The sequence below is a fragment of the Thunnus maccoyii genome, chromosome 6 (genome assembly GCF_910596095.1).
Source record: "Thunnus maccoyii chromosome 6, fThuMac1.1, whole genome shotgun sequence".
Lineage (NCBI taxonomy): Eukaryota > Metazoa > Chordata > Actinopteri > Scombriformes > Scombridae > Thunnus > Thunnus maccoyii.
Window position 1 is genome coordinate 10,397,448 of NC_056538.1, and position 24,904 is coordinate 10,422,351.

A 24,904-nucleotide genomic window follows, 5' to 3' on the forward strand; every position below is an offset into this window, starting at 1 on the left:
ATATGTCTGTCTTTCTTGTGTAGGCGCTTTGTGGGCGCTTTGCAGATTGAATGATAAAGACACGCTAGTTAATTGGAACTCTATAGAGACTTTTTGTGTCTATTTACAAGTCATTTGTTGAGTCTTGGCCCGATTAGTTTTTAGCAGTCTATTCTAGTAGTAGTGGCCTAGGGGTCTTTCCCCTTCTTCCCTCATCATCTCCCTCCTTTGTCCCCTTATCCCACACTTCTGTAGCCTGGTCAATCTAATTAGATAAGTGCGAGTCATCAGGCACTGTTTAAAGCCATCAAAGGGAGTTCTGTTCCCTACTGGGTGCCCACTGGCTGTGAGTAGAGAACAGTAAGCCTAGTGTGCGACCGAGACCCTCGAGACAGCCCACCCCCAGCTCTCCTAGCCACCCGCCAGCAGCCATGGTGACATCATCACCTCATCGCTCGACCCTTGACCTCTCTCAGTGTTTGACCCCATGCTTGGTCTGGTGACAGTAGGCCCACTGTGTAGGGGTAACATGGTAGGAGGGCTGGAAGGGGTCATGGTGTCACTGATGGGCACCAGGCGCTGCACTCCCACCCAGGATGTGTGGGTTGGAGAGAGATGGTGTTTGCAAAATTTGCAAATAAACGTGTGTGTTTATTTTAATGCAGAGTGTTAGATGAATGGGATTTTCCATAGGACCCTGCTGAAATACCAGAAACTGTATGACATTTTCTGAACTGTCCCAACTCATCTTGCCCTCAATCCAACAGAGTGACGGCTCTTGTTTAAATAGATTGAATCTGATGCGGAGACAGTGTCTGTCTAGACGGGATGTAATTGTTGAGTGGTGTTGTTGATCACGGTCAGATACAACTGTGTTGATTTTGTTTGAGTATGTGTGTGTGTGTGTGTGTGTGTAATTGAGCCACACAAGTCTCTCTTTCCCGCCCTCTCTCTGTCTCAACTAAATTTTCCATTTAGTAAACTTCATTGGCATGAAATACAATACAGGATGCATTGCCGTGGCTTGGGTTGTCAATAATAATTAAAGCAGTATATGACGTTAGCATATGAGTAATTAAAATCCCACATGGTACAGATAACGCTATTTCTCAAAATAATATCATAATCATTGTTCTTTGTCATTCTTGATTTGCAGATCCAGAGTGTGGAGATGTCCCCCTACTAACTCCTGGAAGTAAAGAGATGATGTCCCAGGCTCTGAAGGCCACCTTCAGTGGCTTCACCAAGGAGCAGCAGCGGCTGGGTATTCCCAAAGGTAAGACTGTTAGCTGCTTGTATTCTCATTAGTCCCAGTTAACATCTTCATTGAGGAAATTACCTACATCTTATCAGTAAAGCATAAGCACTCAAAACCACCACAGCTTGTCACATGTTAGGCATGCACATTCATCAGATCCCTCCACAAGACATTTCTTAGAAGGATTCACTGAAAACCAAGAGACACCCAGTTATTTTAGAAATGGCTTATATTACATACATTTCAGTCCAGGCAGACTGACTGACTGCAGCGTCCACAGAATGTAGACACAAAGACAGACAGTAAAATAATGAGTTAGCTTCCTAAATTGAGGCCGACCGCAGAGCCTCTTCATGCTCTTTGGAAACAGCAGGACTTTCAGTATCTGTTTGTGTTATCGTGCTTTATCTGCAAACTATGGTTTTGGCTTGTCATTACCACAGCTGTCTACATCCACTGCTGCCTCCCTGTTTGTTTTTGATTGACTAGTTATGGGCAGGTATATTTACCACAAAGGAGGTTCGAGAGAAGTGAGCGGAATAACCAAAGATTTAGATTGGTTCGCATTGAAACCAGAGCATAATATGTATGTATGCATAGAAATATGATCTGTAGTTCATAGTGCTAGAGCCAGAAAAAGGGGAAACGTAATCTGAATGGTCACAAGTTGATATGAATGTTTGAATTAATGTGTATGTGTCGTATATGCAGCAAGGAGAGTAAATGCACCTTTTATATATACTTTATGTATACTATACTACGAGTGACTTTAAACAAAATAATTGGCATACAGATGTAAAGAGTGAATATAACAATAACCAATTTTGATCCTCTTCAGATCCCAGACAGTGGACAGAGAACAATGTAGCTGAGTGGCTAACGTGGACAGTGAACGAGTTCAGTCTGAAGAATGTTGACTTTGACAAATTCTGCATGAATGGAGCCACCCTGTGTGCGATGGGGAAGGAACGCTTCCTGGACTTAGCACCTGACTTTGTGGGTGACATCCTTTGGGAACATTTAGAAATGCTTCAAAAAGGTAAGGCTACATTGATCTAAAGACAAGTTAATATATAGAGATGTTCTGAGTATTATGTATTATAAGATGGTTTAGAGTAGAGACAAAGAGACTTTTTTTTTTTCTCACTTACTGTATGTGAGAAAAACCTGTACCACACAGGGTGATATCATTACTTGCACCAATTTAGGACTCTGTAGGCATTTGCTATAGTAACAAGAGCCAAACGGGAAGAAACAATTTAGCTCAGGCCATTAATTTTTGATAATGCTGGATGCAGTTACATGATACATGAAATCAATGACGAGGTCACTGACGCTCATTCTCTATCTATTTTTCATGAAGAGGATACAAAGCATTACCCCATCAATGGACTGACCTCCAACTTCCAGGAATCCCGTTATACCTCAGACTACTTTGTCAGTAAGTACTCATCACACCCATTGTCAATCACTGCATAATAGCACAAGATACATGCTTATGGAAATGCGAAAAGAGGAGTGATTTAGTGTTGTGAATAAAAGAGAATTTAATGTTAGAAAAATGGATCCTTTCTTATTGCACATGATAAAATGATTAAACATTTTTTTGATATGGATCCCCAGTACAGCTGTGCAGCTGTGTAGCTGTAAATATTGGCCATATTTCATAAGAAATAATATTGCATCATGTTTTGCCAAGATTAGGTACATGTCTAACCTTGCCTAAAATGTGCAAGATTCATCTGATGCACTCAGGACTATTCACACACTAAGGTTTTTGGGTAGCACTTCAACACAAGAGGGATAAAGACTCCGCTCTCTTAAGATTGATCTACCTTCTCTGTTTTGCTCCTCGCTTTCCTGCTCTGCCTTCTATCTACACATATTCCCCTTTGTGTCTCCAGGCTATGGTGTTGAGCATGCTCAGTGTGTCCCTCCTTCTGAATACTCAGAGCCCGGCTTCATCACAGAGTCCTACCAGACGCTTCATCCCATCAGCTCAGAAGAATTGCTGACGCTCAAATATGAGAGTGAATACCCTGCTGTCATCCTACGGGACACACCCCTCAACCCCCTGCAAGCGGACTACTTCTCTGTCAAGCAGGAGGTGGTATCCCCTGACAACATGTGTGTGGGACGCCTCAGCAGAGGTGAGAGGTCACACTTCAGATGTGAGAAACATATTTGAGATTAAAGCATAGAGAGAGACCATTGCAGTGAATTTCTGTTGCACTCAATAGTTTGGATTGAGCGCTTGATAAATGTGTCCACGAGTGCATGTGTGAGTGCGTGTAAATGTTAAGTGTTTCTGTGGGTGTTTGCGTGTGTGTGATTGTGCTGAAGCTACCAGAATCTTGTCATGCCACATCAGTGTGCATGTATTAGAAGAGAAGAAAAACAGGGCCTCTGGTTGGTTTGTGGTTCAAGCAAACCCGCCTCATACACTCTAGACTGGGTTTGGAAAGAAAAAAAAACTCAATTGTTTTTGTCAGAGTGATACACGAACAAAGCCACAACGAATTCTCTTCTTACCGCCTGTCCTTTATGTAAAATAGTTCAAGTGGTGTAACCTTCAAGAATTTTTTTTTTCTCTCTCGTTTGTCTTGGCCTCTTTTCCTCGACTCAACCTTAAACTTCTGGGTAAGGAGATAGAGGTGTCATCCTCAGTTAGCAAGCGTGGGGTTTTCTCATGAAGCTGTTTGCTTTTCTGAATGCTTAGGCTTGTTTTCTCTCCCAGTGATAGTTTGCAGAGGAATTAGCAGCATGGTTTACATTTATAGCCATAAAGCTAGGATTTTCTTCTCACAAATCCCCAGCTGCATAAATGAATAGCATGTGCCATGTACACTATACAAGCCTCCCTCCAGTGCTTTAGGCATTTGCCTGCAAGGTATGAGGTCCAATCCTCATGCATCACACATACCAAGCTTTTCAGCATTGCATTGTGCTCTCTCAACATGGGAAAGTATTTTGTAGCACAACTGATATCCACATGTGGCTTCAATTTCAGCAGTTGAAGATTTCAGCATCAATCGAGGCGCTGCATTATCTGTCATTTGTTAATGACTCACCATTGAAAGGCTCCTCTTATCTTTCCCAAGGCCAAAAATAGCAAGGCAATTTGTGTGATTGTCTTCCATTTAAAATCAAATCCAAATGGTGGTTGTACAAGTGAAATTAGGTGTGAAATGGAGAGATTCATGGCACCATAGAGAACAATATAACTTAGTGAGAAGGAACTTAATTTACTCCCAAGGTGTTTTTATGTCACTATCAGAAATATAGCTTCATTTTCAGAGGCCCAATACCAATTTAAATTCTTATGCATTTAAGTGTATATATTGAAAAATAGTTACACGTCCATTCTTCAAAACAAATTCAGACTTTGTTACATTTTTAATTGTGATGGGCTTTTAAATTTACAAATTACAGGTTGCTGCTTTGTAATAACTCGATTTCTCTTTCCTCTTTCCTCTCAGGTAAGCTCGGCGGCCAGGACTCCTTTGAGAGCATTGAGAGCTTTGAGAGCTGTGACCGGTTGACCCAGTCATGGAGCAGCCAGTCTTCATTCAGCAGCCTGCAGCGGGTACCTTCATATGACAGTTTTGACTCAGAAGACTACCCCACCGCCTTGCACGGCCACAAGCCTAAGGGCACCTTCAAAGACTATGTGAGGGAGCGCTCAGACCTCAGCAAGGATAAACCTGTCATCCCAGCTGCAGCACTGGCAGGATACACAGGTAAAAGGTCTAAAGGTCATAGTTTATACATTAGAATTTTGTATAGATTCCTACCTTGAAAAGTGCTACAGCATTTTATAGACCTTTCACATTGCAGTCATTTTTAAAATGTCACATATTTCAAGCACAGGGTAGCCAATAACATCAATCATAGACATGTTCCATTTAGGTCTGCCAGTAAGCCTGCATGCATATACTAAGGCCCTGACACTGGTACACCTAAAAAAACATACAGACATGTAGAACTATACGAAACTACACATATTGTATGCTACCAAGCCTGATTCTAACTAAACTGCACTGGCAAGGAAAAAAAAGGAACCATTTCAACAGACCTGATCTAGAGTAGAACGTGATAAGGGTTTAAGCTCTTCATTAAAAGAATTATATTAGAGATTTTGTTCATGTCTTGTTTTTCTACCTTGAAAAGAAGACATTTTCTGACATCCAACCTTGGACATTATGAAAAAAGATAACAAGACAAAACAAAAAAGTAGACTACAAAATTAATCTCGTCTTTTCACAGAATGTATTGCAAAAACAGATTGAGGTTGGAGCAAATCAAAAAAATTTTAATACTGTGAGCATCACAAACAAAATTGAATTTCCAAGGATGGCAGAAGTCTCAGCAGTGGATGTCTCAAAATCAGGGCAAATAAAAGCCAAACTATTAGTTGCTTTGCTACTTTTTATCTTTTTTTTGTAATTTGGGTGAAATTTTCTCACAAGGTGTATGATTTCATTTCTACCACCAGTTCTATAAGGACTAGAATTCAGTGCAGCTGTAACACACTTGTTGATGCTTTGCAAAAGCCCCAGATATGGGGGTGCCTTAATGGTTTTTAGACGAAAAAAAACAAAAAAACACCTTTTACCCAAGCAGCCCGAGTCATGCACATTACAGGAAACAAAATAGATTTTGCTCGTACACTCTTCTTTTTCTTCTGTATTCTCTCTCTCCCTCTATCTTTCTTTCTCTCTTCTGTTCTGTCTTCACTTCTCATCTACCTTCTTGTTATCTGCAGCCCGCATCTCAACCTATTTTTTCCAGGTCGTCCTAGCAACGGTGGTGAAACATAGAAATTACGCCTGCCCCTGCACATAACACCAGAGTGAAATTATCTCTTCATCTCACGAGGCATCTTCATACTTGAACATGCTCAAAGAGCTGGTTTATGTATGTTCTCCAAGTTCAATGAGATGTGGAGATATATTCACATGCTCCTCTAAAGCAAATGCACTATTTTAGAGTCTGTCATGGTTTATGTTCTGAAAAAGGTGCATAAAAAAAAGTGTGTTACTACATTTAACAGTTTACCAGGATGTCTGCTAACACTGAGCCATAAATGCTTCATCTATAATTATACGAGCATAGGAAATGGATATAAATAACTTTAAAGCTTTTCTGAAATTGTGCAAACTGCATCCCAATGTTAATTAACTTTTCTACACATGAAGAGGATACTTTCCAAGTCATGCATTGCATAAGAAAATAAATATTAAGTAGTTCAAGTTGAGCCTGCATTGCCGCTTGAAAACTGGATTATAAAGAGGTTTAAACGGTTACAGAGTAGACACTGAATCGCTCCAAAGTGTTTGGGACTTTCTCCACTGTGTTTAAATTATAGTCACAAGGCTGCAAGATTGCCAGCATTGGAGAAGGGGAAGTCCAAGCAAATTTCTCAACGTCACTAACAATGCATACATCAGATCTCAATAGACTGTCCCAAAGTTGGTATGCACAAGTTAATTGGTCATCTGTATGGTTATTAGTTCAAAAGACGCGTATAGAACAATGAGTCATTCATTCGTAATGATGTTGGAAAGATGTTGTAATGTACATAATCGAATAATGAAGAGTAAGACTAAGAGTCTAAAAGCCCCTCTAGTGACCATTAGAAGCAGTGACGCTCCCTGACTGAACCAACAGACTAAAATGCAGAAGATAATATATCATGCAAACATATTATGGTTCCATCGCCCTTGATGAATTTTCTTTGACAGAAATCACAGTGTTCTATCAAATTGTGAACCTAACCATGTGGAAATATCTTATTCCACCACCTTTGCAAATGTACATCCAGGCAAACAGTCCAGATTCATGCAGTCCTAAAATTCTGACTCCATTTACCGCTTCAATCTGACATCTGAAGTATCAGTTATTATGTCAGGACAGATGACTCCGAAGAGCTCATGTGTGAAAGCCTGGCGAGTGTTTCCAGCCTAATGCATAGTAATGTATTCTCACTGAGGGGAATGTGCTTCCTCTGAGCTTTTACACAATGGGAAAGGGAAAGATGGAAAAAAAATCATGCTTAAACACCTCGATTTTTCTCAAAGAGAAGAATGTCAGGCAGCCTACTCTTGTCCTAGCTGTTATTAGGAACAGTGTAAGGAGAGTGTAGGCCCTCAAAGGTGGAAGCATTTTATGAGTGTAGAAGTACTGTATGCGCATGCCCGTGTAGGTACGTGTAGGTGTAAGGAGAGGGAGAGGGCGAGCAAAAGAGAAAAACCTCAACCTAAAAAAAGAAGAAATCAAACCTCAAAATAAAGAAAGAGGTTTTTGTAAAATTCCAAATCGATGTTTATGACAGCTTGACAGTTTGCTCTGCATGGCTTCCTGTCCCAGTCACGGGGTGACAGGTGACACTTGTAGCGAGGACAGGGAGCCTGATAAGGCTGCAGAGAGATAAGTAAAGCTCCATTTGTCATCTCCGTGGTTTCCTGTGACAATTCATCATTTATACTTCAGCCTACAGTAACACTAAGCAGCCTTACAACGTGGTGAACTCAGTCTATATCATAAAACTTTGGTGTTTTATTTGCATTGCCACTTGTTATGAAATAATTAGTTAAGTGACAAAAAGTAAATCAGGGGTAATTTTGAGAATTTATTGTTTTCAAGTTCTTCATGAAGTTAAAATATTTGCTGGTTCCCCCTTTTCAAATATAAGAATCCAATTCAAATACTTGTATGTTCAAGTTAAGATGCTGTATGAGTTTGGTCTCTGGTATCCCTTTGGTATTTGTCATTACTTTTTACATTTCATAGACTAACTTTTATAGAAACCATAGATTCAATGATAATCGTTAGTTGCAGCTTCAATCACCACCCTGCTTTCTTGCTTTAGCTGCATATGCTCAAGACTCATTTAGCATGCCAGGGGTCAGAGACTAAAGGCTGCTGTGAATGTGACCCCCCCACCCAACCCACCATTTTGGCACACTGTATGCTTATTCAATGAGGCCCATTGTGCATGGAGACTTGTAACATATTTTTGGAAACTTTTTTTTTTTTTTTTTTGTGTAAAGGGGTCGCCTACATTCTGGCGTGAGAGCACAGGGGGCTGGTAAACGGGCACGCTGTTACAGTAGCAGACTTTTGGAATGCGAGTCAAAGCTCTCTGTCTGAAAGAGACCCAGTGTTGCAACCATGTATTTTCCAAAGTCGGGGAGGCTGTTGTCAGGCACCTTCTCCAATCCTAACAGGAGTAAAGAGGGCTCAGAAACACGATTTCAAGAGTACAGCCCACGCATCTGTTTCCCTGAAAGCTTTTGTTTGTGTTGTATAAGGGTACATTTGGTTTTCTGAGGCACTCGACTGAGGTGACTTTTGCTTAGCTTCAGTTTTGCTGAGGCGGTGTGCTGCATAGGCAGGTGTGATTTCAACATGCGAGCCTCAAAAGTGGGTGGGTTAGTGCATATGCTGAAAAACCACAAGATCAAAGTGTACTGCAGTGAATCTAGCTCAGAAACAAAACCAGCCTTTTTTGGTGTTGTTCTGCTTTCCCTCCTTTTTCCACAAGATGTAATAAGTTGTTGTAATAGCACTGAAGTTCAGTTTTAACTGCTTATTATATTAGTCTTTATTTATAAAATAATACATTCCACTATAATATTATAGATGACTTAACAACCCCTCTCACTCTCACACAGACACACACAGTCTGTATTCAAGTCCCAGAGATGTTACTGAAGTCTAAAGGCAGCCCCTCTTATTTTAAACTAGTGATTTCATCAGTGTGGAACTCATACAGACACAGACTCTAGATTCACATACTGCACAGGGCAACTGGCAGACAAGGGAATACATGATGAATGGGACTGTTGTATTTAGGAGGACATTTGGTTCCACTGCTGTACTTCAGTCTGACCCAGATTAGAAGGTTTACTTTGTCTTTCTTCGGACCTAAATGAATAATTGGCATGAATATTTAACACTTTTATACATAGCAGAAGTATAGAGGAGCATATTCCTCCTTTGGACTTGGGTTGTAGTTTTGCTTTTCAAATATCTTCAATCTCCTCTTCATCTTTGCAGCACATAAACAGAAATTCTGCATGGCTCTAATGTGCCTCACTGCTCTAAACTCTGTTATGCTCATACTGTATGTCACATACCACTCTGTGAACCGCTTAAGCTGCATTTAGCATTAACATACATTAGATGAAATGCAATATTATATATAATAGAGTATTGTGGAGCAGTAAACAAAAAATAAGACTGCAGAACATGAGAGCACTCCCTGAATCTGGATCTCTTTGCCCTAAAGTCACACTTTGCTAATTAAATCCTCACACAGCGTCTACACCAACAACAATGTGTTTTCTCAGTCTAAATAGCTCTTCTTAAAAACCACATCGTCTCTTTCTCCCTCTCTCTCTCTCTCTTCCATCTGTTCTGCAGGCAGCGGCCCCATCCAGCTGTGGCAGTTTCTCCTGGAGCTGCTGACCGACAAGTCTTGCCAGTCCTTCATCAGCTGGACAGGCGACGGCTGGGAGTTCAAGCTTTCTGACCCAGATGAGGTGAGAGGTTGTGACCCCGCTGCTCACTGGCACACGTGCTGGGGGGTCCTAAGTAGTTAGCCAGATGAACAAGATGTCTTCTTACTTTGTAAACAGATTGCATGCCTTGTTTGGCTCAATTACTACTTTTGGAAAGGTTAGATTGGCTTGGTTTTATAAATGTAGTGTTTTAGTTCAAAATAACTTAAAGATACCAAAAACCAAAGTAGTGTTCTTTGCTATTAAAAAAAATTAGATGATGGCATTCTCTGAGTTGTTGCTGTTTTGCAAGCATGTATTGATGCAAATGAATGTACTAAATTAGGTGACCAGATTAAATTAAGCTTCAAGAATGGTTGCTTAATTTGAAACTAAATGAATTAGTTGTTTGTAGTTTCTCAGTTGTGAATGGCACATAGTAACCATCTTATTCCTTGTTTTGTTTTAGGTTGCTCGGAGGTGGGGCAAGAGGAAAAACAAGCCCAAGATGAACTATGAGAAGCTGAGCCGTGGCCTGCGCTACTACTATGACAAGAATATCATCCACAAGACATCAGGGAAACGCTATGTCTACCGCTTTGTCTGTGACTTAAAAAGCCTGCTGGGGTACACTCCTGAGGAGCTGCATGCAATGTTGGACGTTAAGCCTGATACGGACGAGTGAAAGCAAAGATGAAAAAGAAGGTGAAGACAAAAGTTAAGAAGCCACGTGGACTGGGGCTCATAAAGTGGTCTTAACTGTTTGATAGAGTCGGTAAACCATTTTTTTGGGGACCAAAAATGTTTTTAATGACTAACTGTGGTCTTTGTCATCTTTGAAGCTCTTGTCTCTCAGACCATGTTTTAAAAGAAGGCACAAGCCAAAAGCCTGTATTCATACCCTGTTGCATTTGAGATGTGTGTGGGCATGTGTGTGTGTGAGCGTGCGCATGTGTGTGTGAGCGTGCGTATGTGTGATATATACCGGTATTATTTAGCAGCTCGAGGCAGATGGAGTGCTATCAGGTAGAGTTCAGGTTCCATTCTGCCTAAGTAGCACAGTGGTGAGACAAGAGGAGACAGAAAGTCAAGAGAGAGGAAGAGAAAATAAAATGATTGTCGGGGTAAACGGTGGGGTAAGCGTGGAAAGTTCCCTCTAAGAAAATGGTTGCCAAAATGTAAAAACTGAACTGAGGAAGGTATAATGTCATATTTACATACTGTACATGCTCACTGTTTCTCTTTTGCAAGGAAAGAGTTTTCAGCTTGGACCAAAAAGCGTCATTTATAGTCTGTTGTTTGAGGAGCGTATGCTTGTGCCAGTATTATATTATTGATGTTGAAAACACCCAATGTAAACCTACCAGGCATATATTGGAAAGAGTATTTTTCTTATGTTGTCAATGAAGGTATTACAGTGGAACCAAACATTAGATGCCAAGTTTAATTGTTCTGTTATCTAGGAAGCCTTAAACTGAAATGTACTGATTCGTTATCAGACAACACTATAGACTCTGGCCCTGTGCTTATATGGTGTGAGGACCCACTGAGATCACTCATACCAAGAGTATCTGATAGACAGACAACTGAAAGTAGCCGTTGCTTTTGAAACTGACGCTTTCACCTTTACGTACATGTTTGCCACCTTGTTAGAGACACACATATTGTGACTGAAACTTATGCATTTTTGCATATACCACCAGTATTAGCAAACTGTAGACAATCTTTGTGGGGAAATTCAGGAGTCCTTGGTAAGAGTTGTTTAATGTGCAGATTAGAAGTATAATTTGTCAATTCACTGTCCATGTTAGCGTTGCTTTAGAAGTGTTTGAATAGTCTTCTGTCTGTCTGTCTGTACAATAAAATCACAAGTGAAGTAATTGAGGGAGGGATTTTTACCAAATCCTAAGAATGTCAGAGAGTTTTTCTTTTTTTTTTTCATCACGCAGTAGACGATGGATGCAGTATTTTGTGAAGGTACAGTGCAGGAAAAAGGGAAAGGCAATAGAAAAATGTTGACTTCAGAGAGAGATTCGGAAGCTGTATGTGACAGATGGAAGTAACTGAAAGAAAATGTTGATGCTGCAAGTGAGGATCGCTTGTGAGATCTGACAGAGAATGACTGACAGAAATGATTCAAGCTGGCACTGTTTGGAGGTTTGCATTATGTGTTGTGTACTGAGGACTTTGTTTGCCACTGCCATCGAGGTTTGTTCCAGCTCTCAGCTGAAACACCATCACAAATGGAGACCTATTAGGACTAGTGGTAGTCATTTAATTTTTATGTTTCTGTGTTGCCTATCTATGGACAAGATCATTTTCAGCTCATAGTGAGTAACCTATGTATGATTCCACCCTTATATGTGCAGTTTGCTCAGAATACATGCATAAAGATTCACTGGTTTTGTATGAGCAAATTGGCAGCAGTTTCCTCCCAACAGTGGGAACAGTGTCTGTACACTGGCCTTATGGGAAATGCCAAAGTCGAATATCATCTTAGAATACAATGTTATTGTTTACAGTGGCTGAATGTTACCCATATGGATGAAAATAGCTTTTGAGATGTCTATTTGTACAGATTGTATTTCATAATGCTTTATTGAGACCCAGATTACACAAATAAGCAAGAGACAAAGCAGGAATAATAACCAAAACCCATGTGAGGTCTTTGGCCACGGTGCTTTGGGTATCGTCCACAACGTTAGAAGACAGGGACCAGAATTCTCTCACATTCTTTGGAAAGTGTTGACTTTTCTTTTATCTTTTGTTAATACATTGGAAGCACACAGCTTTAGGACAAAAAGAAACGCCTTTCGTTGATAGGGGTTTCCCACTGATTGTGAGAAGAGATACTGTGTATGTTCATAATGTTAAATTGGTAACAAGCTTGTCAATCATCATCATCTAGCAGTGACTCGCAAACCCTCACCCATGCTTTTCATCCAACACAGATAATTGGATCTTCAACAAATTAATTTGTCATAAGCTGCACTGTACTTTCATTCTTTTCTGCACATTGATGTCATGGTTTCAAAACACTGTTATTTGTATTGTTCAGGTTCTTTTTTTTTTCTGATGTCAGTGTTTTATGTTAGAGAGAGCTTTACAGATTTTTAAACATACTTGTAATGGTTGACAATGCCCTGGAAAAAAAGTTTTTGTTCTCAACACAAGGTCACACAGTAGTGTCAGTACGGTTGGCTTCAAAAGATCGACGCGCTAAGAGTAAACATTCTGTTACCTAAAATGTTAATATTTTGAAAATTATTTTGTCTATTGTTAAATGTCACAGATCACAATCTACTGCAGGATTTATGTATTAAGGAACCTTTGTTGGGCAAGTGTATACAGTACATACCAATAGTTTGTGGCATATGCATATCTCAGAATGGATTCAGAAGGAAAACCATTTTTGTTTTATGTTTTTTGTATATTTTATAGTGTCTCTGTATTTTTGTTATGAGATCATTTTTATTGTATTTAGTTCACAAACATTTGAATATTTTTCAATAATTTATATTTTATAAAAGACAAGAGACGCAGACAGCTGGTGCTTTCATGGGAATTTAAAGGTAGCGCAGGACAAAATAATGTAGCGATTATTTTTTTTTTTTGTTGTTGTTTTTTTTATTCTTTTTTTACATAGAAAATAGACCTGTCTGCTAGAGAAAAAAGGCTGATGCTGGCCCATCAATGATTTCTGCTGGAAAGGTTTTATAAACTGTAGCTTCTATTTCTAAAATGTACTTAATGTACTTCAAAATGTTATAAAATATATGTGAACAAAGATTTCATAATTGTGTGTGTTGTTGGTGTTTTGATCCACAATAATATACTATTATTAGTACTATTATAACATGCTATTATTATATATTATTTACTTTACTATATTAATTTAGTATTATGAACATTATTGTTGTTAGTTTCACTGTTCTGTATGGCAACATAGTGCTGTTTTGTTTCTATACTGCAGGAAAACTCATTAAGAGTCATATACAGTGTGCATTAAATATTAAAGATAGATAGATAGAATGAATGATTGGTTCTGCAATACTTCCTAACTCAAAGTGGCACAGGCTGTGTCAGATTGTTCATACAAATCTGCCCTTTGTTCCAATCAACACATTCTGGTCCTTCAAAGGAGGCCTAGGTTTCCTTTGAAATGCAAGCGGGCCATGGTGTGTCCCAGTTTAACGAGTACGTCCCACGCGCACTGATGAGGTGACGTCAAAACAGAACCAGCACACTGGGGCCCATTCATGTGCTTGTAACCCCGGGCTCATATAAATTCCACTGTAGATAGAAAACATACAGGGCTGTGGCCTGTTGCCCCAAACAGCACAGCTGTTTGGCCCTGGTGCAGCAGTCTAGCAATAAGGCCAAAATACAGGTCCAGTAGAACAGGCTGATTTTCAGTTTCAGAAAATGTCAGCCTGAATGTAGAAACAAAATGAAATGCACATCAGAGCATGTTACAGAAAGACACTATTTAAGAATGTGTATTTAAGGTGGAACAAATTAAAATAAATGACAAATGTAATTATTACACTGGTCATGGAAATATAAAAATGACAGTGATGCTGATCAAAAAAGACACATACTATGTAAATTAGTTGAATGTACCACACATACATGAATGATTTCACATACTTCAGCCCACAGCTAACTCCACAATAGAGCTGTCTTCTGTCAAAATCAGACCCATATACTCCTGTTGGACCTGTTGGTGGTGTTCTTGGCAGAGGGCAGGCTGAGGTTACCCAGGTGGTTTTTCTCCTGTTCCACCTCCCTCACTCTTACTGGGCTGATGATCCAGACCAGACGGGACCGCTAGGCAGGTTTTTAAATACTTGCCCGGACAGTGCACATTCCAACAGACCTGGAACAGAATCCAAACAATTATGATACCACTCATACCTGCTTATTTCACATCCAAACCCAGACACACAGCTGGCTCACACAGATATATTCTGCCCATTTACCCCCCCCTCCCGCGCCTCATCTAAAGACAGCTTCCACTGATCTAAAGTGACATTTTAAAGTGAAAGACAGCAGAGAGAGAGACGTAAAGAAAAGAGGAAGTCTGTGCAGAGAGTGAGAACTGTCACGCATGGCAGTCTCAGAAAGATGTCGGATGATTTCTGCCTCTCACCTCCTGTCGTCAGCAGCTTAGAGCTCTCTTGACACTGGAGTACGGCTCGTTTGTCAGATTTCAAACCTAAATATTTATCTAAAGGGTCTTACCATGCTACATCTGTCTCCTGCATGTAGTCTTAACATGAGTTAGAAAAGACAGGGAGGGAGCTTAAATAATGCACTGGTGTAGCCATGAAATTGGGAAATATTTGGGGTGGCCATATTAATAACACTATTCCAACAAAAACTTAAACCTCTGAAGAGGATTTATTAGGTGAAATCAATAACTCACTGTAACTACCCTCTAGATTTATCTTATCAGTGCATGGAAGGATGTGTATTTCCTAGTACAGGATTTGGTGCATCAAGATGATTCGGTCTGTCTGTCTGCACCTGGTCTGTCTGAGTTCACCATACTGGCATGCAACCCATTTTAAGAAAAACCCATTATCACATTAACAGTGCAATGTGGGATATATGCAAGTACTGTGAATGCACTGCTTGAACTGCTTCTTTTTCACATCTACTTCTCCAACACCACTCATGGCTATATTCACTCTACAACCATATCATTAAAGAAGAGATCAGGGGTTAGTATACTGTGTCTACTTCTTAAATTACAACTATACTACTGCAGTATAGGAAGCCAGAAACATGATGGGGTTGCTTTACAAAAAATCGGAGGCACTTTAAGACACTGATGGGTCAAATCACAGTTGTCCATACTACGGAGAGCAAAATGACAGAGTTTTGAGTTAATGCAACATGTATTTTAGGGCAGTCTTGTGTGGGAGTGCAAAATATGAGATGAGGCAATGGAAACTGATTTATAAATGATGACTGACCACTGCAGCACAGCAAACTGTCTCTGTGATTGAAGGTCTGGGATAAGTACCAGTTATTATTTTTTTCTCTATCTAATTACTCATCCTTTTATCAAGCTGACAGCACTATTTAACACCATTAAAATATTTCGAGCTCAGTAGCAGAGCTTTCTGACGCGCTTTACTGCTTTCAAGAAATGCACACAAGACATTCCTTGCCTTGGATTTAGTCTTAATTAGTAGCATAACATTCAAATGAAATAATAGGCAGCACTGCAGCTGAGCCAAATTACAAAACCAGTCGTAGCAAATACAAAATACTAAATTGAAAACATGCGGCAGCTAGCAACACTAAGTTTTGTGGTCCTGACAGTAATTTGCAGTAGATTTAGTAAATCTGTCCCCATATCTCTTAAACCAGTCACACTCATCAGGGGTGGTGAATCGTACCAGAGGAAACTGCTTTTATGGTGAAACTAATGTGTCTGTACACCATAAATCCCCACAGAAAGTTACATAAATCCCCATATGAGAATGTTACAGTACATGTGTATGTCATCTAAGTGAATTATAAAGATCAGTGCAGCAGAACTGGTATTTTAATGACATTGAAGTAAAACTTGACCACCCATTGACTCCAAAGGAAATATTGTATTGGTATTTTTAGTAAATTTTTAAGTCATGAATATTACACAGTCTAGATGTCATTACAACATTGCAACATCCCTGTCAGCTCTTAGCTTCAGTCATGATGCTTATACGTCTACAGTCTTCAGATTTAAGACCTTCTGCTATGATGGAGTAAACACAACTATATCTATCTTCACTGCCTTAAATTAACTTCTTCTTCATAGATAGAGAATCCCTGTGACGCACAAAAGACCAGCTCAGTGGTTCCATTACGCAGAGAAGTTGTGAAATATGACCAATGTGTCCCTGAGGGCCCCCATCCATGGCCCAACTTAAGACGCAGTTGCCTGGGGATATATCCATGTCCTATTGTCCTTCATGGTTGGGTTGACTTAGGCCAATATGTCCAGGGACTACCATAAACAGAGTTACATCCAGCGTGTCCTCCCAAATATGACCCTTCTCATGGTTTCTGGAGAGACAGCCAACCAGACAGAGAGTTTAGTGTTGATAAAGGTGAATAATTTGCCTATGGATCTGATCTATTGCCAACCTCAGAATTTAGACACACATACACTGGGCAGTGCACCATATATCACAGAAAGTGTTATCTTAGGGCTTTTTACACAGATTGAAAAACAAATTAATCAAATCGGACCGCTGCATCAAAAGTCATGCAAGTGGCCAAGCTTTTGAGAGATTATTAGCTACTTTGGGGAAGCTATACTTTGATATCAACACTCTCAACGCAGCTGCATCTTCAACTCTACACATGTCCATGAATTGGTAGCAGTGTGCGCTCTGCAGCCCCGTTTATTCATTTCACATCAAGACATACCAGCACAACTTAACTGTGAAGCGCGTAAACTGTTTCAATAGATTAAATGATGGTGCAGAATTATGCTCAGAATTGAGAGTCTGATGCCCAAACTCACTCAGACAAAAGTCTCTCTTTTCTAGACTCAAACATCACTTGTCTTGGGTAAAAGTAATTTTTAATCTTAAAGTTGTAATCCTTAATATTTCAGTCCTGGTTGAATTGGCAACACCCATGATTACTGGTAGTAACAATAAGTGGGAGTTAACACAACAGCAAATACTCTTTCAGTTACTACTATGTCTAGAAATACATCAGATGAGCATCCTGTTGCTGTTTCTGTTTACAGTACAGCTACATTTTAACACGTTTTAATTAAGATGGAGAGAAATAAGCAGTCAACACCATGGCTGAGCATTTCCGCTTTGAAACTGCACTGTACCAAGAACAATCTCATAAACACAGATTCAGTCATGCAAGATTTCCTATGTCACAAATCTAAGGAACCAATCATTAATAATTAAAGATAATTATATGCAGAGTCTATCTCCTTGGGTTTTCCTAAGGAGGAAGACTCAAGGTGGTAGACTCTTGGCTAAGTAGCATATTGCTGTTAAAGCCAAGTTTCCGTCAGCCAAGTTTCCAGTTGCACTGGTCGTGTTATCTGCACACTTAGTCACGTTAAGAGAAGAGTCCCTAACACTCTTTACACCATAACTGGGAGCTAGAGAAGCCACTGCACTGCCGCGCGCCTCCATGAATATATCCGCATATTCATAGATTCTGGAATTTTTAATGAGGGAGAAGGAGTAGATGTCATTTTAAGGATTTGAAAGTGGTAGTTATACTTGTTTTGTGGAAAAACCATATCAGACACACATAACTGTTGCAAGCAGAGTATTTTTATATGTCTTAATACATGTCTGGAGAGGATCTTTAAGAAACAGCAAATGTCTGATGTTGTTTATGATAACTTTCTTATTAAACCCGATACCAAATAAATATAATGGAGACATTTTCCCAAACCTACAATGGCTGTCACAGATTAAAAAAAGGTGTCTTCCCTTGCTATATCACCTATGCTCTTAAGGTTTGTCACACACTCTAAACCTCTCCTGTTCTTCCCCTCCTCTCATTCATTGTATTGTTGTGGCTGAGATGTGTTGAACCACATGTCTTGGCATGTGTGGTGACTGTATTATCCAGGCTTATGAAGGGCAGATCCAGGCCATCCCCTGCTTTAGCTGGTAATTTGCATTTTTATTGCCGTTGTCGCATCCTCAGTTAATACACCATTGACTCCCAGAGCCACCCCTGGACCTAACGGCATCACCTTGCTATCCCACCTGAAATGAGAGTGCCTGCTGGCCTCCGGATCTGCATTGGCTGAAGCTCAGGTACCAGTCGACCTGGCATTCTGGGACGGAAATGGAGTGTCCTCTCATGTTAATGTGGACTTTCCATTAGGAAAGATGATTGATTTGTGCTGTGCTGTTGCTGTGAATAGGCAATAGACTGGCACAATAAAAGAGTGAGATGGGGCTTTGTGTGCAGGTGAGGCCGTATGTGAACTAGAGTGTGACTGAATCAAGGAGCTGATGATGGGAGGAGAGGAGAGGTGAGACGAGAGGGGGGTTTGGAGATGGAGACGAAGAGAGATGAGAGATGGAATGAAAGGTTGAATATAGAGAGGGCGAAGGGGGGGAAAGAGGAGTGGAGGGATGGGTAGAGTGGTGGGAGATGGCAAAGGTGTGGAAGCTCTCAACTGCATTCATTTCAAACATCTTCTTCAAACTAGATGAAAGAACACAGCAGAAAGGAGAGGGGTCTTAAAGTCAACTTTCTTTTCTTACAAAAGATTATTCTTAGGGTTTCTATTGTGAGGCAATTGAATAACTAACCACTTGAAAGCCATTCTATTTGAAATTTATGGGTCTATATGCATAGCTGGGGCATTCAGAAACTTTATAGTGTATGTACAAGCATTAGGATAGAGAAAGAGAGGGAGGGGGAGTTCAGCTGGATTAAAACAGGTTTTGGTCACTGTCCAGTTGAACAAGCAAATGTTTTCGCTTTTCTTTTACTGTGAGTCGACTGGGATTCAGCAACTTTCCCAGGACATCTGCTCCCAACGCCCACGCTTGAATCTTCATCCAATAGGAGTGCTTCTTACACCCCTAAGACCAGCAGTTGCTGTGCAGTGATTGGTTGCCCGGGCCAGGGCCCAGAAAGGGAAGGCTGAGCCCTGAGAATTTTCCGAAACATTTTCTTCTCTGTCTTGGCTTTCGCCAACATCTGCTTCCAATCAACGTTAGTGAAAAGACCACTTCTCTTTCTCCCTGCTGTCTGGGTTACACACACACTCAAACACACACACACACACACCAGACAACCTTTTTCATAGAGCTTTCTTGTTGTAAGCGTCATCGTGAGCAACATTAAACATGCATTTTTAAAAATATTTTACAGACTTCATTCAAGTACTTTTCTAAATGTTGTCTTTATAATATGATTTTTATTCTGTTTCTTTATAGGTGACAGACTCACACTCAGTTATGAACATCTGACTGCAAAGAATGATATGTCATTATTCATGAATCAGTCTGACTGAACTGAATGACAGCAACAAGATCAGAAACTGGTAAAGAGAAAACTATTTTCACACAAACACACACATTAACCAACCTTATGACTGCTGCCATCAGCACTTCATCCCACCCTTTTCATGAGAAAGTAGTACTAAGGGTCAACTTTCTTGACCACAAGCGTCAGTTTCTGCTGTTCTTTCTGACTTTATTTCTCTCTTTCATTCACAGCTCGGCCCTCCTGTGTGGTCATTACTGTTGCTCTTATTGCGTGACTTTCAACTACAACAAGTCAACAAACTGTAGAAAACCCAGCTTATTATAGCAGGTACTTTCCACAGATATTCAGAAATAAGCATGGTGATTCACTGTAGCCAAAGAGAAACACACAATGTAAGCAGCAGTTACTCCAGTTCTTAGCAATAGCTCGCTATTATCAGTAAGGCTGACTGTGTTGTTTCTGCCAGCAAACTGCTTAATAGGCTTTGGCCCCCACAGCTAAACAATCATGGGAGAAATAACTTGGAGGTTATGAGGTTGGTCAAGTGAAATGTTGGAGTTATTACTAACAGTTCTCTGCTACAGCTGGACCAAACTGTAGAGGCTCCCCCAACAAATCTTTCTCACAGGCAACAATAAAAAAAAAAAAGTAAAGTGGAATTGAATACTACTGAGCTTCCAGGATATTTTGAATTACACAATACCCATAACCGCTATTCTTATGGTGTTGAAAACCACATTTTAAACTTGTTCCTAATGAACAAACAGTGTCCTCTAGAGTAGATAAAGATATTACTAGTGGCTGCCTAGTTTTGAGCTTCCTTCCCATTGACCTTTGACCCTTAACACCATTGGTTTTGTGGTCCTGCTCCTGCTGAGCAAGGCCTGATTTACAGCGCAGTAGTGCTGCCTGGTCTTCAGGAGTAATCCTGGGTCAAACCGAGCTAATAAATCTATAGTGTGCCACTCCAAGAGAGGGTCAGACCAACCTTAAGATTGCAGCACAGGATTTATGGAAAGTGTATTTTATTTCCTTCATTCTTTGTCTTTGTTTCTTTCTTTCTCTTACTTTTTTTTTTTTTGGCTTTCAACATTTTACATGACATCTGCTACAGCATCCAAACAATCTCTGTAAATTCTATATTACATTGTTGTGGGGATAGTTTTCAGAGTATATTTCACACATACATGTTAAAACAAAACTGTGGGAGTGAGTGGGGTTAGACTACCACTTTTAACCAATAACAATACATGCAAAATCAGCCAAGCATTTACAGAGAAGAAATGCCAGTCAAAACTAATAACACAATTGTGTAAGGAGAGCTCTTATGTCTAAGCAGACTGCTCTCCCTCCACAGAATTTCATATAATCATGCCAATTACGAATCATAATTCCACTCAGTAACTCACTTGCAATTACATTTGCCCATACCAGCCTTTTTGCAAGTGGCTACAGAAAGATTGAAAAGGTTAAAGATGGAGGAAACATGGATACAAAAGAATAAATGGGTAAGTGAGAGCTTGAGATGATGAGCGAGGGAAAAAGATTAACCCTGTGGGTAAAGGAAAATCAGTGAACGTCATCAGATGTAAATCAACAGCCCAGACTCCACTCTTCACCTTTATTTGTTATATGTTTGTATGTTGTTGGAGTAAAGATGTATTATCTTCATCTACTGTACTTGGAAATATACACTTTTACATACACTTTTGTTTATTGTTTTTCACATCTTTCACTCTAGGCACAGCCACTCTTTAGTTACACCAAAGTAGATATTAGCAATGTAAAACTTAAGAGTGTCTTTGCAATTTATTTGGATCTTTTGGTACTCTCAGTGGCGCTGCCCTTTTCCCCCTCAGTCTGTGCATGCTGCTCACTGCAGGTTGCCTGCTCACTGCAGTCTGCATGACACTTGTCCGGCTTAACTCTCTGTTTCAGTTGCTTCTTTGACACGGCTCGCTGGGCCCTGCACATCAAACACAAAACACAGAGATATGAAATATTATCTGTGCAAACATGGCTAAGTAAGCTGTACAGCGGATAGGGAGGAGGCTATGAACAGCTCAGCATATCTCAGCACCTGTTAGCAGTGACTCATTAGAACTGGCTGAAGATATGCTTCATGACATGTTGCCTGCTCTGCTTTGGCTTACCTTAAGGAACAGATGACTCAGTAAACTCTCCATACAGATGAGCTCAATATAAGATCACTTTTGTTGTATATTTTTTACAAGATAAATTTGAAAGATATCAAAGGTTGGACTAAGGGATTAATAGTTTTGGTTATGAGCAAAATTCCCCAGTTGTCAAGTCAACTCTTCCTGCTTAGAAGACTAGAGAGCTACTAAATATTTTGTACCCATGAGAGATTAAGACCAACCCCTTCTACAAAGCCTGCAGTGAGTAAAGTAAGCTGTTCCAACCTTTAGCACTTCAGAGGTTAAAGTTTTGTGGGAAAGGACAGAAACACCCGGGGTTTGTGTGAAGGCACATGTATACAACATGAATGAACTATTTTTGTTGCAATAACACAGTGAATACATTTACTCAGTCTTGAGCCATGAGCTATAACAGCATAGAGTAGAGGAAGGGAGGGAGAAGTGAGAAGGGCAGCTCCCCTGGCACTCAGGGAGAAGGCCACTGAGACCAGAGGAGTCATCAGAGAAGTGAACAGGTCACCAGGGGGTGTCTTGAAAAAATGATAACTGTATAAAAGAAAGTTCAATGTTCTCTGGTCATACGCAAGAGTTTTACTCGTAAATTATGAGTATTATTTCCAAGTAAATAGGCTGATTACATTTCAGTGAATGATTTGGAACTATTGCAAAACCACAATAAACTACTAGAAGTTAATGTTGCACTTTGACTAAACCTCAGTCATACTTTCATTTTTGGATGGGTGATGTGAGACCAAAGGGGCTGAAGAGCTCCAGCACCTAGGCTGAAGTGTAGCAGGTGTGTCACAGAGCTTACCTGTGCTGCACCAAGGTAAGCTCCACCCCACCGAAAACACCAACTCCTGACTTAACTACCATCCTAAACCGTATCGGGCTGTGGAAAGACATAGTCCAGTGATATCACGTCATTTTCCAAGACTTAAGCTTCTCGTCTCCGGAAATGTGTTTGTGTTTGGCAACTGAGGGGGACTCAAGAGGTCCGGAGGACAAAAGTAGCCAGTCTGTGATTTTATATAGAGAGCTCCTGGGAATCATGGGTAAAAGGCATGTTTTAATTTGAACTGAATTTATCTTGGAAAAGCCAGAGTATAGTAATTATCTGTGACTTTGATTTTAAGATCACAAATAGAGATTTAATTACATGAAAGGCCTCTCAACATTTTATGAAATAATATGTTCCTTAAAAACTCTAATTTGTGTTCACTACATGATGACATAATGATTGTTTTCCACCTCAAAGGAACCTTCCCATCACCTTACCCAAAGTAAGAATAAAGATAATTAAATTCTTATACAATTCTCATATAATTCACTTTTATTGCAAAACATGAGACCTGAGTTTCAGAGTCTGTTTTCTTAAATGTTATGATTAAAAGCTGTGTTTTTCTTTATTTTATTGTGTGTGCAGTAATGCTCTCCTGCTGTGTAAACTGGAAGTTCTTAAGTCTTCTTCTGTGTGTTTATGCTAAACACACTATGTTAAGTTTCAAAATTAAACCAAAAAAAAGACATAAAATGAGCAAATTTGTCTGCTTTCTAAGTACTGTTCAGGTATAATGTAAGCAGTATCGGCATAATATTTCTCCCCTAATCATAACCACAGGACCACATCATCACCGTATTTTTAAACGAGCAGTGAATATCCTGGAAACCCACAGAGTCAATAACAGCTCACCTATATTTACATAAAATGCTGTAAAAACTTGCTGCGGTTGCTATGTAATCATGTGTTTACTGTGACTGTGCAACAGTGATAGTTTTTTCCACAATAAAACAATCTGTGTGATCACATCCCCTTTTTTCTCACAGTGTGAGAGAGAATAAAGTCATATGATGATGTGCCAAGAAGCTCTTGCTCACATAACCACAAACCATTCCCCAATGCCCCACCCCACATACAAACACACACACACATACAATCTGCTTACGCTGCCTCCCCCCAGACTCTGACAGTGCACGTACCTCACAAGATCCAAGATGAAACTTGGGGGGAAAAAAAAACAACTGTAAAAGAATGAAGACGGGTTTCTCCTGGCTGTCTTCCCCAGCTTACTTGCCTCAGTCAGTGTAAACAGGGTTCTCCTTGCTGACTCATAGCTCATGTAAAGCAGGCACAGGGTGGTCTGGTGCCAACTAGCCACCACTTTTCCAAGACAATGAGACTTAAATATGACAAAAGAAAAATATAATGCCATGTTTAGCATGAAGCGAGTAGAGGGGGAGCGTGGGGGAAAGGGAGGGAGGATAGTGGCTTTCACACGCTGCGGAGGAGACAAGCGCTCCTCAGGTCACAGAGTTTCCCATACAAAGATCCGCTCCCTCGCATATGGACACTGAATCAGTGCAAAAGGTTGGCTGGAAAAGTATAAAGCTCTCAGCTTAGAGAGGGGTGTGCATGTGAACATACATAGCACTGATGATTTATGCTTCTTTGTGTATTTTGTGAAAAATCATTGCACTTGGAACTTCAGAGAAGTTTAGCTCTCCTTGATGTGCTCTGCTCACATGAAAACATTGTGACAGAGGAGGTGTAAGCTGTGGAGCAAGCCTCATTCCCATGGCAAGCACTGCTGCTGGAGACATGCAAGGATCTTAAAATGAAAATGCTCTCTAAGCCTAGATGATGGTCTGTGATCTCTCTTTATTTCTCTCTTTCCTCATATTTTGGCACTCTTATCCTCTGCAATGGTGTGAAGTTTTTTTTTTTATCTGTGCATGTGCTCGTGTACGCTTGTGTTTGGCTTGTTTTAGGATTTGACATTACGCAGATCCTCCTGCTCTTTATCAGTTTAACACACAGGGACTAGCAGGAGATTACTCACCAAGCCACCATACAGTCCTTCTTCTTCCACACGGACACTATGTAATCTGTAATTCTCGAATTTTAGTCATGAAACTGGATAAGAGTCATTACACTTAATACAGTTATCATAGTAATGATTATAACAGCTGCATGTTTCAAAAGCAGTAAAAAAAGGAAAACAAACAAAAAC

At 40.1% G+C, this 24,904-nt stretch overlaps 1 protein-coding gene across 5 annotated transcripts in view; it reads left to right on the forward strand.

Moving 5' to 3' along the window:
- The window catches only part of ets1 (v-ets avian erythroblastosis virus E26 oncogene homolog 1), a 37,773-nt gene extending 24,235 nt beyond the window's left edge, over window positions 1–13,538 (forward strand). For 4 of the 5 annotated variants that reach the window (XM_042414005.1, XM_042414007.1, XM_042414008.1 and 1 more), the window contains 7 exons: window positions 1,136–1,255; window positions 2,076–2,276; window positions 2,601–2,678; window positions 3,142–3,387; window positions 4,717–4,977; window positions 9,665–9,783; window positions 10,211–13,538. In XM_042414005.1, the coding sequence (XP_042269939.1) occupies window positions 1,136–1,255; window positions 2,076–2,276; window positions 2,601–2,678; window positions 3,142–3,387; window positions 4,717–4,977; window positions 9,665–9,783; window positions 10,211–10,426 (1,241 nt within the window). In that variant the 3' untranslated portion in view covers window positions 10,427–13,538. The remainder of the gene's footprint in view (window positions 1–1,135; window positions 1,256–2,075; window positions 2,277–2,600; window positions 2,679–3,141; window positions 3,388–4,716; window positions 4,978–9,664; window positions 9,784–10,210) is intronic. The other variant, XM_042414006.1, reaches the window with a different exon arrangement.
- The last annotated feature ends 11,366 nt before the right edge of the window (window positions 13,539–24,904 follow it).